At 41.8% G+C, this 14,047-nt stretch overlaps 1 protein-coding gene across 2 annotated transcripts; it reads left to right on the forward strand.

The window, feature by feature from the left end:
• On the forward strand, positions 1 to 10,401 carry LOC104060735 (L-threonine 3-dehydrogenase, mitochondrial). 2 transcript variants are annotated; one of them, XM_054063581.1, is made up of 10 exons: positions 100 to 118; positions 380 to 439; positions 3,477 to 3,678; positions 4,037 to 4,079; positions 5,759 to 5,829; positions 6,551 to 6,700; positions 6,791 to 6,963; positions 8,047 to 8,137; positions 8,709 to 8,978; positions 9,649 to 10,401. In XM_054063581.1, the coding sequence occupies exons 3-10, from the start codon at positions 3,495 to 3,497 to the stop codon at positions 9,786 to 9,788; spliced, it is 1,122 nt and encodes a 373-aa protein (XP_053919556.1). In that variant the 5' UTR covers positions 100 to 118; positions 380 to 439; positions 3,477 to 3,494; the 3' UTR covers positions 9,789 to 10,401. The 2 variants fall into 2 exon arrangements, with proteins under 2 accessions (XP_009560863.2, XP_053919556.1); XM_009562568.2 differs by lacking the exon at positions 380 to 439 and having other exon boundaries at positions 1 to 118.
• Positions 10,402 to 14,047: the final 3,646 nt, after the last annotated feature.

The following is a 14,047-nucleotide window of genomic DNA, read 5'->3' on the forward strand; positions in this document are numbered from 1 at the left end:
TTTAGGGTGTGGGACAACTCCTACTTTCCATCGGGTTTTGATTGGCTTTCAAAAGAGGCTGTGTCCTATAAATTTCCATCTTCCCTCTGCTCCTCCTCTATCACCGGCTGCGAGACAGGTGAGTACAGAAGAGGAAAAATGCCAGCATGCATTGCTTAATCCTTGAAATGAGCATTGGTTGTTATTTTAAATTAATGGGGTAGGGGAAATAACTGCATGTTTCACCATAAAACTTCCTCATTTTACTTGATGTAGAAAACAAAAGAGCTAGTTGCTAATTTTAGTTGGGTTGATGAGTAAAAGCAGTGACTGAGAAAACAGACGGAAGATAATATGGGGGTGGTGGTGAAAATATGTATCTATTTCTTTTTCTCTCCAGTTCCTAATGGTACGGAAGTATTTCTCTTTGGGACAGTAAGAAAGAAACATATCAGAAAATGTAAGGGTTTTTTTCATCTGTTAAATGGTACTTTTTGTGTTCAGAGCTTTTCAGAGCTGTTTAATAACTCCTAGAAGTTATTTTAAATAGGAAACTCTAGTCTAGCGGAACTGCCGGAGCTTTTATGTCCGAGTTGCTTTTGCGAATTAAACATTGTGGTGAATCTACCTTTGTCTCATGGTTGGTTTGGGGAGGTGTTTTTAAGGGATACTATTAATGTCTTTATATAGATGTGCTGGCAACTTTAGAATTTAATAGCTAGTTACACTATTCCCCTGCCCCCACTTTCATATTTGAAGTAGAAATAAGTGCAGGTTGGAGGTGGGATTTTTGCACGCAGCTGTGCTGCTTGGTGAGCCAGGGGAGTTCAGTTTCTGGTGTGAAATGAGCTTACTGTTCTTTTGAGTCAGCCTAGACTTGTAAGTAAATTCTCAGCTTGAGCCTGTGTGGTTTCACTCCAGGTGTGTCTAGAGAAACCAGCCCAGTTGGTGGGAAACTGGTTTGATCCTAGCAGAGCTAGTAACAACTAACTTTAGCTTGTACTTTCTTTTTAGAGCTCAAAATGCCTTTCCAGGTACTCTAAAGGAAATTTTCTGCAACAGAGAACAGAGTCTCTCTTGCTACAAGAGTTTTTTATTATACTATTCTGAAACAAGAAGGTGTTATTGTGGCTATTTAAAGGGCAAAGACTATTGGTCTTCCTGCCTTGGAAGGAGAATTTCTCCCTTCTCTTCAAGGGAGAAATGTGTATTATGAGATCAAGTTGTCTGGATAGGTCTGCCTGCTGCCTTCCTTCTCCTCACCCCTTACTACTACTGTGCCTGATGGCTAATTTCAAGCAAGCTTGACAGGGACTGAGTCTCAAAAATAGCAAGAACATGTCTGTTTTGTGAAAGTGGGCTTGCAGGGGAGGGGAATCTTATTAGTCCCTTGGTTGAGCATCAGAGAGTGCTTGAGGTGGGGAGGAACTTCTTGAGGTCATGTGGGCCAACCCCCTGCTCAAGTAGGGCCACCCAGAGCTGGTTGCCCAGAACCATGCCCAGATGGCTTTTAAATATCTCCAAGGATGTAGATTCCATCACACCTCTGGGCAACCTTTGCCAGTGCTTAATTGCCCTCACAGTAAAAAAGTGTTTCTTGGTGTTCAGAGGAAACTCCTGTGTTTCAGTTTGTGCCCACGGCCTCTGGTCCTGGCACTGAGCACCACTGAGAAGAGCCTGGCTCTGTCCTCTTTGCACCCTCCCTTCAGGTATTTATACACATTGATAAGATCCCCCCTTTGCCATTTCCAGGCTGAACACTCCCAGCTCTCTCAGCCTTTCTTCCTAGGAGAGATGTTTCAGTCCCTTCTTCATCAGCAACATAAGCTGAGTTGTACTAATCAATGCTAGAGAATAAAGATAGGAGAAAGCTGTCATACCCTTAGATGGAGTCCTCAGGAAACAGGGTTTCTTCACTCCCAGTGCACAGGGAATAGCTTGTTTTCTCCAGTTTTGTAGGTGGAGTTAGATGTGGGGATATAGGGTTGGTGTATAATAAAGGATTGCAAGAGACTTCTGCAAAGCCTGGAGAAGGTGGAGTCATGGATTTAGTAGCACCGTGAGAGGAGAGATAAGGCTTTAATGAATCAAGCGTGTAATCAGGGAGACTGATCCTCTAATAGGTTTGTGGCTGTGAGTTGCAGCAGAGGCTTGGCTAATTCATCAGGATGCTAATTGACCACACTTCTAAAGGCAATAAACAAGTGAGCAAACAAGTCTAAGGGTTTGTGGAGGGGTTGACATGGATCTCAAAATAAGTCTCTTTGATCAGTTTAAATATCCAAATGTGCTTTTTAATACTGCACTTGCGAGGGAGAGGATATTTTATTAAACGTGTGATAAATAGTTTAGCAGATCTGCTGTATCTAAATAGCAGGACTCCCGAAAGTACTGGAAAATTCTCAGCCTTAAGTGTTGCTGTAAGTGAAAGGAACACCCACCTTAATTACTTGTTTGCTTTTCTCTGTGTACAAGAATTGAGAGTGCTGGAATTCCTCTGCAGCAATTAGCTGCTGTAATTTCTTGCTGTGGGCTTCCTCTTTCCCGACTGTCCTTTTTATAATATAAGCCACAAGAACACACAGGAGAAGGGAACTGAGAGGGTAATCTCAAGCAAGCTGGTTTGAAATTTGTTTTTATCTAATTTACCTATTTCAACACTTTGGGAAAGAGAATTACAAGTTGTTGAAAGGGGGTAAGGAAGGATTTAAGTGATTATGCCTTAAGAATTGTATTTGAAAGAAGTAAGCTGGAACCTCTGAAAAGATCAGTTGTGGATGCAGGTGTGATTTATTTGGGGACAGTTTTCTCCATTTTCTTCCCCAATATCAAAGATTGGGAGAGAAAAAAAACTCGAACTTGCATGTAGTTCAGGGTAGCTTAGGAATATTTGTGCCATGTGTTATTATAAGTGAATCATAGATCTTTTTTTTTGGTGTGGAATAATTAGGTCATTTTCATTAACCCAAAACTTGTAGTGCTGCTCCTTTGTTTGCTTTCCGGCTGCTGTCCATCATGCATATTAAGTCTGAGCAAAGCAGTGCTCTTTAAAGAGATTTACTGCCGCTCCGTTGGCTTAGCTGATGCAATACTAAGAAGGTTTGCTTGCTTGGGACAGTCTGAAACTTTCACTCTGAAGTACCCACAGCAGAGCTGTATAGTCGTAGCAGCTGAATTCTGTATTTGCTGTCTTTTGTGCTTGAAATCATGGGTCTAGTGACTTGATAAGGGCTTAACTTGAACTGTATTCTCAGTGTTCATTACACTGGACTCTGTGCTGGGGCTATGGGTATTTTCTTGAGATCATTTCTGCTGAATACATTATTCATGTTATTTCGCAGGCTGCTTCTGGCAGACATGACTCTCAGCTGACACGTCAGCTAGGACTTGGATTGCATCACACTTCCTTTAAACCCTTCTGAGTTTTTTAAGGGAGTGGTTAAAATATTTAATGTGTCTGAGTCATTTGTGACTAATCTTCTCTCTTCTTCCCACAGTGTGTTTGAAGGAGGAAGATGCCAATTGTCAAAACTGTGAGCAGAGCTGTCAGCCAGCTGCTGCAGAGCTCTGGTTGTGGATGTGGGATTTCCATCGTGCCAATTCGATGCATTGGAGTCTCACCCCGCCAGGTTGCCTCCGATGCTAGCTTTCACTCGGTTTCTTTTTCCGAGTCTGATCATCCTCGGGTGCTAATTACAGGTAAGCATTCCTGTCATAACTGGTTTTGTGCTCCAGCTTCTCAGTCGAGTCCTGCACTCCCCTCCTCTCTCTCTGGTGAGCAGAACACTGGAAGCAAAAATACTCAGAGTGTTCTAGAATTGTGATAGTCTTTTCTGTATGGTGATAGGATCAGAGTCACATGGAAGCATTCCTACTATATTTATTCCAGAAATCTACTAAAACCAGTTCATTGGATTTCCTTGAGAAAAATACAAAAGCTTTCTGACTCGCTGAGAAAAATAGTAATCATTTCTGATGTGAAACATGTAATAATGGAGCTCTAAATTTTGATATCACTTTTTCTCTGATTTTTTGTCTTCTGTGTGTTGCCTTTTAGGTGGCCTTGGCCAGCTTGGAGTGGGACTTGCTAAACTTTTGAGGTATGGTGTGATTCTCTGACTTCCCATTAGTGAGGAATCCAAGCTTTATCCATCAGTTTTAGAAGCAATAATTTTCAGTAAAGTTGTGTATAAGAGAATCCTAGGGGTGATTGCAGATTCTTTTTTGCCTCTTAGTTCTGTAAATAATTTTAATTTTCACCATCATTTCAGTTTTACTCCTGTGCTTAGTTCACTGATGCACTTTCTGTGTGTACATTAATCACGATTCCCAAAATAGCATAATTTTGGCGAAGAGACTGAGTTCAGTTTGCTTCCAGTTAAATATAAGTGTTCAGAATCTGAATCCTCAGAGGGTAGTCAGTTTTCCATTTCTCTTTTTTGGTCTGGCATAATAAGGCTGGATTTGAGAGAGAGAGAGGCTGGAATTTTATCCATGTACTGCAAGACAGAAGAAAGTGCAAACATCCACTTGAAAAAATCCATAGTCCTTTGCTAACTACCCAGCCACTGCTGGCTTTTATCATAGAATGGTTTGAGTTTGAAGGTGCCTTACAGTGCATCCAGTTCCACGCCCCTGCCATGGGCAGAGACACCTCCCACTGGGTCAGGTTGCTCAGAGCCCCATCCAACCTGGCCTTAAACACCTCCGGAGTGGGACATACACAGCTTCTCTGGACAGCCCGTGTCAGTGTCTCACCACCCTTACAGGGGAAGATTTCTTCCTGATACCTCATCTAAATCTCCACTCTTTAGCTTAGAACCATTCCTTCTCATCCTTTTATCCCTGCACTCCCTGATAAAAAGCCCCTCCCCAGATTTCATGAAGGCCCCAGGGGATTTTCTCTTAAAATTTCACTTCAGTAACTTCAGGAATAAGGTGCCCTGTTTAGTTGAATGCAAACAAAAATAAAGTTTAGGTTGCAAGATCTTAAAGTTTTTATGATTTAGTGAAAGACGAATGGATGCAGCAAACAAAGGAAATAAAAAATTTATTTCTTCTGGCTTCCTCTTTTCACACACCTGACATACACGCTTACCTTATTCTTTCATGTTATCTCTTCAAGAAATGTAAAATGCTCTGAGAGTTCTCCCTGGTCCATACGCTTGTCCATATCCACACCTACTCAGCTCTAGAGTATTGTTTGCACACAGACAGTGTGTGTTGCAGAGGATTTGGACTATAACCATACTGAGCATTCAACACCATGGTGTGGTTTGGATGTGTTTTACCATTTCAATGATATATTTACAAATCATGCAAATAGTGGAAGGCTGTAATGTACCAGTGCCATCAGGCTTGCTATCTGTGACAGCCTTTTGTTGATTAGAAAAGCACAAGGCAGAGATTATGCTGTTGTACTTACTTTGTTGATATAAAAGTAGCTGCACTTATGGCAATCCTGATGGCTTCTTGTTTTCTGCAAGGGAAGAGATTATCTCTGGGTAAAATTTTCAGAAAGAAGAGGGTAGGAATGTCTTTTTCCTCAAATTTCGCTATCCTTATGCAGTCTTTCACTAGCTACTAGGTAGCTTGTTAATTTTTTAAGATGCTGCATTGACATTTAAGGGACTGGTGTTTTTAAGCGCAGTAGCTGATTTCACTGTGGAAATTATTGTTCTTCTGATATATCTCCTGATAAACAAAACAGTAGCATAGCAACGTAAGACTTATCTTGAAGACTGTGGACTCACTGTACCATGTGGGTGTTTTTATACAGGAAACGCTTTGGAAAGAACAACGTGATCTTGTCTGACATTAGAAAGCCTGCGGATAATGTTTTTTATAGCGGTAAGTGACCAGGGAAGCATATGGGGAAAAAAACCTCTTGACTTTACCTCCAATGTTGATAGACTAATTACTAAAGTCTAAATGATAAGTGGATTAAACTGAACAGGTTGCCATTGGAAACTTCTGGATGCTGCCTTCCTGCTTTGAAATCTTGCCAGAACATTGATTTCTTCTGCCTACTATTCCCATTTTCTAAATGTTTTATTTTGTACTTTTTTAGTTTGTTGACCAGAATAAATACTTGAGTCAAGTTTAGCTTGGCTATTGTGCTGCTGCTGTAAAAAGAGATGCTTTTATTCTTTCAGAGGGAACAAGCTGGAAATTTAATTTGTACTTTATTTTTCCATGATCAAGCAATTTTTTTTAATAAGATGCATACAGAGCATTTTTTTGGACTCTTTCATTTCCATTAGGAATTGGAATAAGTTTTTCCTCATTATTACTGTTCCATGAGATATTTATAATGTATGCTATTCAAACACCTATGTTCCCTGTTTTCATGCATGTTTTCAGTTAATCAGTCTGTTTTTGAGGTAAAGGTAGCAGTCTCCCTTCATTTCTCCTGCTTCTTTACTAATTCCACTGCTGTTAGATGTGCATTCTACTCTGCAGTCAAATGCTCAGTTTAGGTGTGGTCAAGAAGCATGGAGTTCCATGTAAAACTTTTATTTACATTCATTCTTTCTGGCATTAAATTTACTGATGGATGCGTTTCTTCTAGGTCCTTTTATCTATGCGGATATCTTGGACTACAAGAATTTACGTGAGATAGTGGTGAATAATCGGATAACTTGGCTGTTCCACTACAGCGCTTTGCTCAGTGCTGTTGGAGAAGCAAATGTCCCTTTAGCCAGAGCTGTAAATATTACTGGTATGTGAAAAGAGTTTCAAGTCCATGACTCCTAACAGAAGCTTGAGAAAGTGCAGTGATTGTTCTCATAAATCCTGTTGCTTCTTTCAGGTTTACACAATGTTCTGGATATTGCAGCTGAGCATCATTTGAGACTCTTTGTTCCAAGCACTATTGGAGCTTTTGGACCCACTTCGCCTCGAGATCCAACTCCTGATCTGTGCATTCAGAGACCGAGGACAATCTATGGAGTCTCCAAGGTTCACGCTGAGCTCATGGGAGAAGTGAGAACTTTTTTATTTTATTTAGTTCATGAAGGTTCCAGAAGAAATACATTGCTTTTCTAAGATTCTAGTGTAGTGATAGGATGTGGGGTAAGCTGAAAGAGGGGAGATTTAGATGAGATATTGGGAAGAATTTTTTCACTGTGAGGATGGTGGGGCACTGGCACAGATTTCCCAGGAAGTTGTGGATGCCCCATCCCTGGAGATGTTCAAGGCCAGGCTGGATGGGGCCTTGAGCAACCTGATCCAGTGGAAGGTGTCCCTGCCTATGGCAGGGGGTTTGGAACTGGATGATCTTCAAGATCCCTTCCAAGCCAAACCATTCTATAATTCCTCTCAGCAGTGTTTTCTTCCCATTCTTTCCTTCCTTCAGGCTTTAGTACTCGATAGTAGTTTGAGGCAGCTCTTAATGACAAAAATCTCTTGGTTTAATTGGGAAAAGAACAAAGAATTGGAAGCTGGCAAGCATCTAGCTTTCAATATAATTTCTTTCCCTGATTCTTTTGCATTTGGCTTCTGCCTCATCTGCCATTATGAATGGCAATACCTAAATGGCAGTGTATGAAACCTTGTGAAAGCATGCTGGACAAAGATGGTTTTTGCTTCACTCCTTCCCCCCAAAACCAAAGGACTCTGAAGACAAAGTTGTGGTAGTCTGTACATGCACTTCTCCTCTTTTAGCTTTGTAGGTTTTTATAAACATAACATTGTTAAAGCTGATCTTTTTGCATACAGTTTCCTCACACTTTAAATTTGTGAAGGACAGGGGCAGGTCTGAAGACTGTATTAACCTGAAATGCCTCACGATTTTAGGATTTTTCAGTTTCAGAACACTAGTTATAGACCCTGTGTTAGAAGCCAATCCATATCAACTGTTGGGGATGAAAACTAGAAAAGGGCAAGCAGAGAGCTCAGCTGCCTGGCAAGGAATGGAGACTGTTCAGTAGTTCCTTTTCTTTCATCCTTGTCGTGGGGCAGCTACAGAGTGAAGGTTCATTCTGTGGTAGATTTTTCCTGTGGAATCAATGGGTTGAGTGGTCTAGTCTTGATGCGTAAAGCTATGTTTCTGTCCTCTCTCCATAGTACTACCATTACCGGTACGGCCTAGACTTCCGCTGCCTGAGGTATCCAGGAATTATATCTGCTGACTCTCAGCCTGGTGGGGGAACAACAGGTAAGTGACTTGTATGTATTTCTCAGTGTTGCAGGCAAGGACAGCAAAAAAGCATAAGCCAATACAGACATTTTGAGTGTGTTTGTAAAAATTCAATCTGCGGCAGCACAGAGCATCAGTGTAGAGGTGCTATTTCAGTAGTGAGACAACAATACTTCTGTCCATTCTGGCCTCAGGTATCATTTTGTAGCCTTTATATCTAAACAGTGTGTGAGAGGTTTTGGATTAATTACAGCCATTGAGACCATTTCCTTTAAAAATACTTTAAACTCTGCGGTCTTGCTGCAATGCGCAAATGCTGGAACCACATCATAGAATCACTGAGGTTGGAAAAGACCTTTAAGATGATCAAGTCCACTGTCAGCCCAACACCACCGTGCCTATTAAACCATGTCCCAAAGGGTAGTTCAGGATGACTTCTTATACTCCTGCTGTACAGTGTAAGTCATAAACAGTTCTCCTGCTGGATTTTAGACAGGAGACTTTCGAGGTGGTCTGAGGATTGTTGATTGTCATGAAGTGAATAATGAACGGAGGCAGATGGGAACACATCCATTGTTCTTTTTTACAGATTATGCTGTCCAGATTTTCCATGATGCCATGAAGACTGGCAAATTTCAATGCAACCTAAAACCAGACACTCGACTCCCTATGATGTATATTGATGACTGTCTGAGAGCGACTCTAGAGGTCATGGAGGCCCCTGCAGAGGCCCTGAGCATGAGGACATACAACATCAGTGCCATGAGCTTCACTCCAGAAGAGCTGGTGCAGGAGGTGCAGAAGCATGTTCCAGAGCTCCAGGTGACCTACAGTGTGGATGAAGTCAGGCAAGCCATAGGTTAGTATCAGCTTCTTTGACAGCGGGTAAGGAAAAATGTAAGATTGCTATACGTTAAGAGCAAAACAAAAGCATAGAATTATCATTATCACAGAAGCATAGAATGGTTTGGGTTGGAAAGGACCTTAAAGATCATATAGTTCCAAACCCCCTGCCATGAGCCGAGACACCTTCTACTGCATCAGATTGCTCAAAGCCCCATCCAACCTGGCCTTGAACACCTCCAGGAACTGGGTTTCTGCAACCTCTCTGGGCAACCTGTGCCACTGCCTCACCATCCTCAGAGTAAAGAATTTCTTCCTAATGTCTAATTTAAATCTCCCTTCTTTTAGCTTCTTACACTCCCTGGTCAAGAGCCCCTCCCCAGTTTTCCTGTAGCACCCTTTAAGTACTTGCAGGCTGCTAGAAGTTCTTCCCTGAGCCTTCTCCTCTCCAGGCTGAACGATCCCAACTCTCTCAGCCTGTCGTCATGTGGGAGGTGCTCTAGCCCTCATATTGTCTTTGTGGCCCCTTTCTTTTAGGACACTTGGAAATTGCTCCTGTACAATTCAAGCCTTGCAGTTTGAAATTCAGCTGTAGTAGTTCAGTTGCCCAGTGATAATAGGTCTTGAACTTTAAAGAAATCTTTCCTAAGACTCATGCTCCTTCTTTCTTCTCTCTTTCCTTGCAGCTGACAGCTGGCCAATGAACTTTGATGACAGGAATGCCCGAAGGGATTGGGGTTGGAAACATGATTATGATCTCCCTGAGTTGGTGACTACGATGTTCAGCTTCCTTGGGTCTGACTCCAGGATTGCTCAAGCTAACTGAAATACTTTGTAATATGTTTCCAGATTTCCACAGAGGACCAGGAAGAAATGGCTAAATTAGTTTATAATTTTCTGAGTCTTAGAGCATGTCAGTTATTAATTTTCGTAAGTAGCAATAGAGTTGGGCAGAAACATACTGTAGCTGGAATGTGCTATTAGATAAATCATATCATTTGGTACAGTCTCCAAACACAGCACTGATGACAAACAGAGAATTCTTGAACTTGAGCAACTAGAAAAAACAAAAAGGCAAAGCACTTACTTACTCCTGGCTGATGGCTCTCCAATCATTCCTGCTTCCTGCGTCTTCTTTGGCAAACAATATGGGGTAATATTGTTAAACCTGGTGTTTCAGGCACATCCCGCAAAGTTAACGTTAGGTTTTCGTTTTCCTGGTGGAGGATATCAGGGTATAGTAAGATATGATCCTTTCTACTCTTTGCTTACAAAAGAGATTAGAAGAGCTACTTCATGTTTCTAGATGGCAGGGGTCATTGCAATTCTAGTTTGAAATCAAACTTTGGTTGATAGTTCCTATTTATATATAGAGAGAGTGCTGTATAAGCATACACTTTTCTATACATAGGGCATACAAAGTTGCATTAGTCTTATAATGCTTATAAATGTGAAGAGGAATAGGACTTGAATTCTCAATATGCTTTAAAAAGACAGGGTTTACAAGCTAAGCCTTGTCCTGTTGTTTGAAAGTGGTACTGCCTCCTGTTTAACTTTGGAGGTAGAGCTGAAATCAGAAGAGCTGTCACATGTACGTGAATCTGGATCATATTTCAAGAAGGCAATGCCTGGGTATGGGTTTATTGTTAATTAGGAGTACTTTTGGTTGTCCCAGTTGTTTGCCGTGCTAGCATGATGGCCTACTGCCTGGAGCAAGTTTTAAAGGTGGGCTGATGATGGAGTCTTACAGTAGAGTCAAGTCAGCCTTTGAAATCTGTTCATGTTCACTACATTTTTCCATGTGCACTCTAAGTGTAGCTGTAGGTGCTATTTATGTGTAACTCATATGCTTTTATTCCTTAGAGAAGGATCCAGAAGCTGAAACAATCTTCTAGCTACAGTTAAGGGCTGTTCTGTTCATTGAGTTTCATGCACAGGAGATTCTAGGATTAACAAGGGAGTCTTAGTATCTGCATGCAAGGAAGATCTGTCTATCAAAAAGCTACTCAGGAGACATTGAGAAAAGACAAACTGGAGAGACAGGAAAGATATTTTAGGTAAAATATCAGTTTCCTAGGATGTGAATTTGAGCCATCGGCTATTACAGCAATAGGATGCCTTGAGAAACAGCATCTGGGAACTTTGGATTTATTTTTTTTCCGAAGAAAAATTCTTTTATTTTCAAAATGACTGGAAATTCTCTATATGAAGCTCTCCATCTTTTTTGTCTTGAATACTCCAATAGCGTGCGTAGGTGAACAAGTTGAAGTATTTTTTTGCCTACAGCATTTGCCATGTTTTCTGTGATGATGCTTTGGCAGTTGTGAGTCTGTTATGCTCTCTGTAACCTTGCGGTATTTCCTCAGCGATTGGATAACTGAAGTGACCAGATTTCTGTCTCTTTGTGAAGGAGTCTACATGCTGCAGGGCAACGTTTTCTCATGAAAGTAACCTTAAAATGAATATTCTGTGGTGAAACCCAGTTACTTTAAACATTTGTTAAACTTGTATCTCTTGGTGTTGTCTATGTCTTATTGTTTATCTCTTGGCAAAGTATGTGTTTCCCAGTTATTTAAGTTCAAAAATTTCTAAGGTTGTGGCCTGTTATGGAATCATTTTTTATATTGTTTATGTTTCTGAAAAGACAAGTTTTTAAACTTTGGCCGATGTTGTAACTGTCGTGTTGTTCAAGTGTAATCTTTGGCTCAGTAGGCCAGCAAAGTTGGCCCTCCGTTCATACCCTCCAAGGAAAGACTGGCTCAGGTTTTGTCCTCTGCCCTGCCAAAACAGGATTATCTCCTAGTAAACTGTTATGCTGAGCTGTCAGGTTAAGGGCTTTAATACGAGCTGAAGTGTCTTGTCCCTTCCAGTCTCTTATAATTCAGACCCTGGGGACTCCTCATTGCCTCCTTTCTACAAGATGTGTGAAAATAAAGAGTTGTTGATGGGTCTCACTCCATTGCTTTACTTTCCTCAAAGTCATGAGGTCTACTCCCCTCACCCTTGTTCCCAGCTCCTGTTAGGTTAACACTAACAGGAGTGAAGAGCAAGGATGTCGCTTCTTCTGAAACACACTGGCCGTGGTTGTGACATTTGTGCAAAAGCTTTGGATAATGTGCTACAGTGAAGGTGATTTTCAGACTTGTGCACTTCTGTCTGCCAAAAGTCACTGACTTCATTTAGCAGCAGACACTTAAACTTCTGTTTTGCAAAATCCAAAATAAACATGCAACTGAGTTGTGCAAAGGTAACAAAGTGATGATAGGGAATGTCATTAGAGATGTCTACAGGGTCTGGGTCCTGTTTGAAATCCTGATTTGTCAACCTGTGACCAAGGATTCATGTTACATTTTTTGCTGTCTTCCCCATTAAATTCTGTTGTAACTATGGTACAGTATTTTCTGTATTAAACCAATTTGAGGTGGTACAAAATGTATAACTTTTGCTACCAGTTTCATGTTTGACTTCTGGGCAGAGATTTCCCTCATGACATTTGAGCGTTGTAGTTGTTAAATTACATATTCAGGAAAAAAAAAGTTGTTAACAATATTTTTTCACATATTGTAAGTTGTGGATTGGTACTTCCTGAAATAAAACCCTATGCAGACATATCTTTGTTTTGTCATCCTTGTTTAGAGCATGCAAGAGCAGTGATGGTTGTTGGTCTCTCCTCCCAAGTAAGGAGTGACAGGATGAGAGGAAATGGACTCACGTTGCACTAGGGGAGGTTTAAATTGGATATTAGGAAACATTTCTCTACTGAAAGAGTGGTGAAGCACTGGGACAGGCTGCCCAGGGAAGTGGTGGAGTCTCCATCCTTGTATGAATTTGAAAAGCATGTAGCCATAGCACTTCGGGACATGGTTTAGTAGGCACAGTGGGGTTGGGCTGACGGACTTGATCTTAGAGGTCTTTTCTAACCTTAATGATTCTATGATTCTGTGCTGGTTGGTGCTGAAGCCTTTTCTTCAGCCACAGAAGTGGTGCATGATTTGAGGCACAGAAAAAGATACAGACAGTCTCCAGTCTGTGCAGGGACTATTAAACAGGTGTATGTACGTTTAACTTTCTACTGGTTATCCCAGTTGCTCTGTGTAGCAGAGTTCCTCACAGGCAGACACAGCATGGTAACCCCTTAATCTTCGGTGCAACCAGGCAGGTGAATGGGCTGTACTTGTAGGTGGCAGCCATCCAAAAAGTGCTAGGTTTCAAGTACTCCTCTGTCACTTCGAGGTTTGTTAGCCCTTTCTTGTATTGAGCAGCCAGCTGGTCTGTCTTCAGCCATGTTTCTGTCTCTCTTTACATCCAAGCAGCTTTGAAATTGCAAGGAAAGAGCAATGGTGTTCTCAGCGTTACAGACCGCATGCCAAGAATGAAGGATTGTAGGGTCCTCGTTTCTGCTTCTGTGCAGGCTCCAGCTGTTGCACAACCAGCTGCATTGGTTGTGGGGAGAAGTTTGTGCAAACATGAGAATGAGTGTGCTCCTAATGCTTTACAACGGACCCGCCCTGACGCATTCACCAGTGAATGAACACTCCCTCCAGGTTAAACAAGGCCTTTTCCTCCTCTTACACCTCCACTTTCTAATGGTGGGAACTTCTTGTGGAGGACGTGCTCTGCTTGACCATGCTTTAACAACTAATGCAGGCATTATGCTTCTTGCAGAACAGCAGGTCAAGGGGGTTGATTTGTCCCCTCTACTCTCCTCTTGTAAGACCTCCCCTGGAGTCCTGTGTTCAGTTCTGGTGTCCTCAGCACAGGAAGGACACAAACCTATTGGAGTGAGTCCAGGGGAGGCCACTGAGATGATCCAAGGGCTGGCTGAGAGAGTTGGGCATGTTCAGCCCCGAGAAGGGAAGGCTCAGGGGAGGCCTTAGGGCAGCCTTCCAGTACTTAAAGGGGGCTACGGGAAAGCTGGGGAAGGGTTCTTTATCAGAGAGTGCTGGGATAGATGAGGGGGGATGGTTTGAAGGTGAAAGAGGGGAGATTTAGATTAGATATTAGGAAGAAATTCTTTACTCTGAGGGTGCTGAGGCAGTGGCACAGGTTGCCCGGAGAAGTTGCAGAAACCCAGTTCCTGGAAGT

The sequence above is a fragment of the Cuculus canorus genome, chromosome 3 (genome assembly GCF_017976375.1).
Source record: "Cuculus canorus isolate bCucCan1 chromosome 3, bCucCan1.pri, whole genome shotgun sequence".
Classification (NCBI taxonomy): Eukaryota; Metazoa; Chordata; class Aves; order Cuculiformes; family Cuculidae; genus Cuculus; species Cuculus canorus.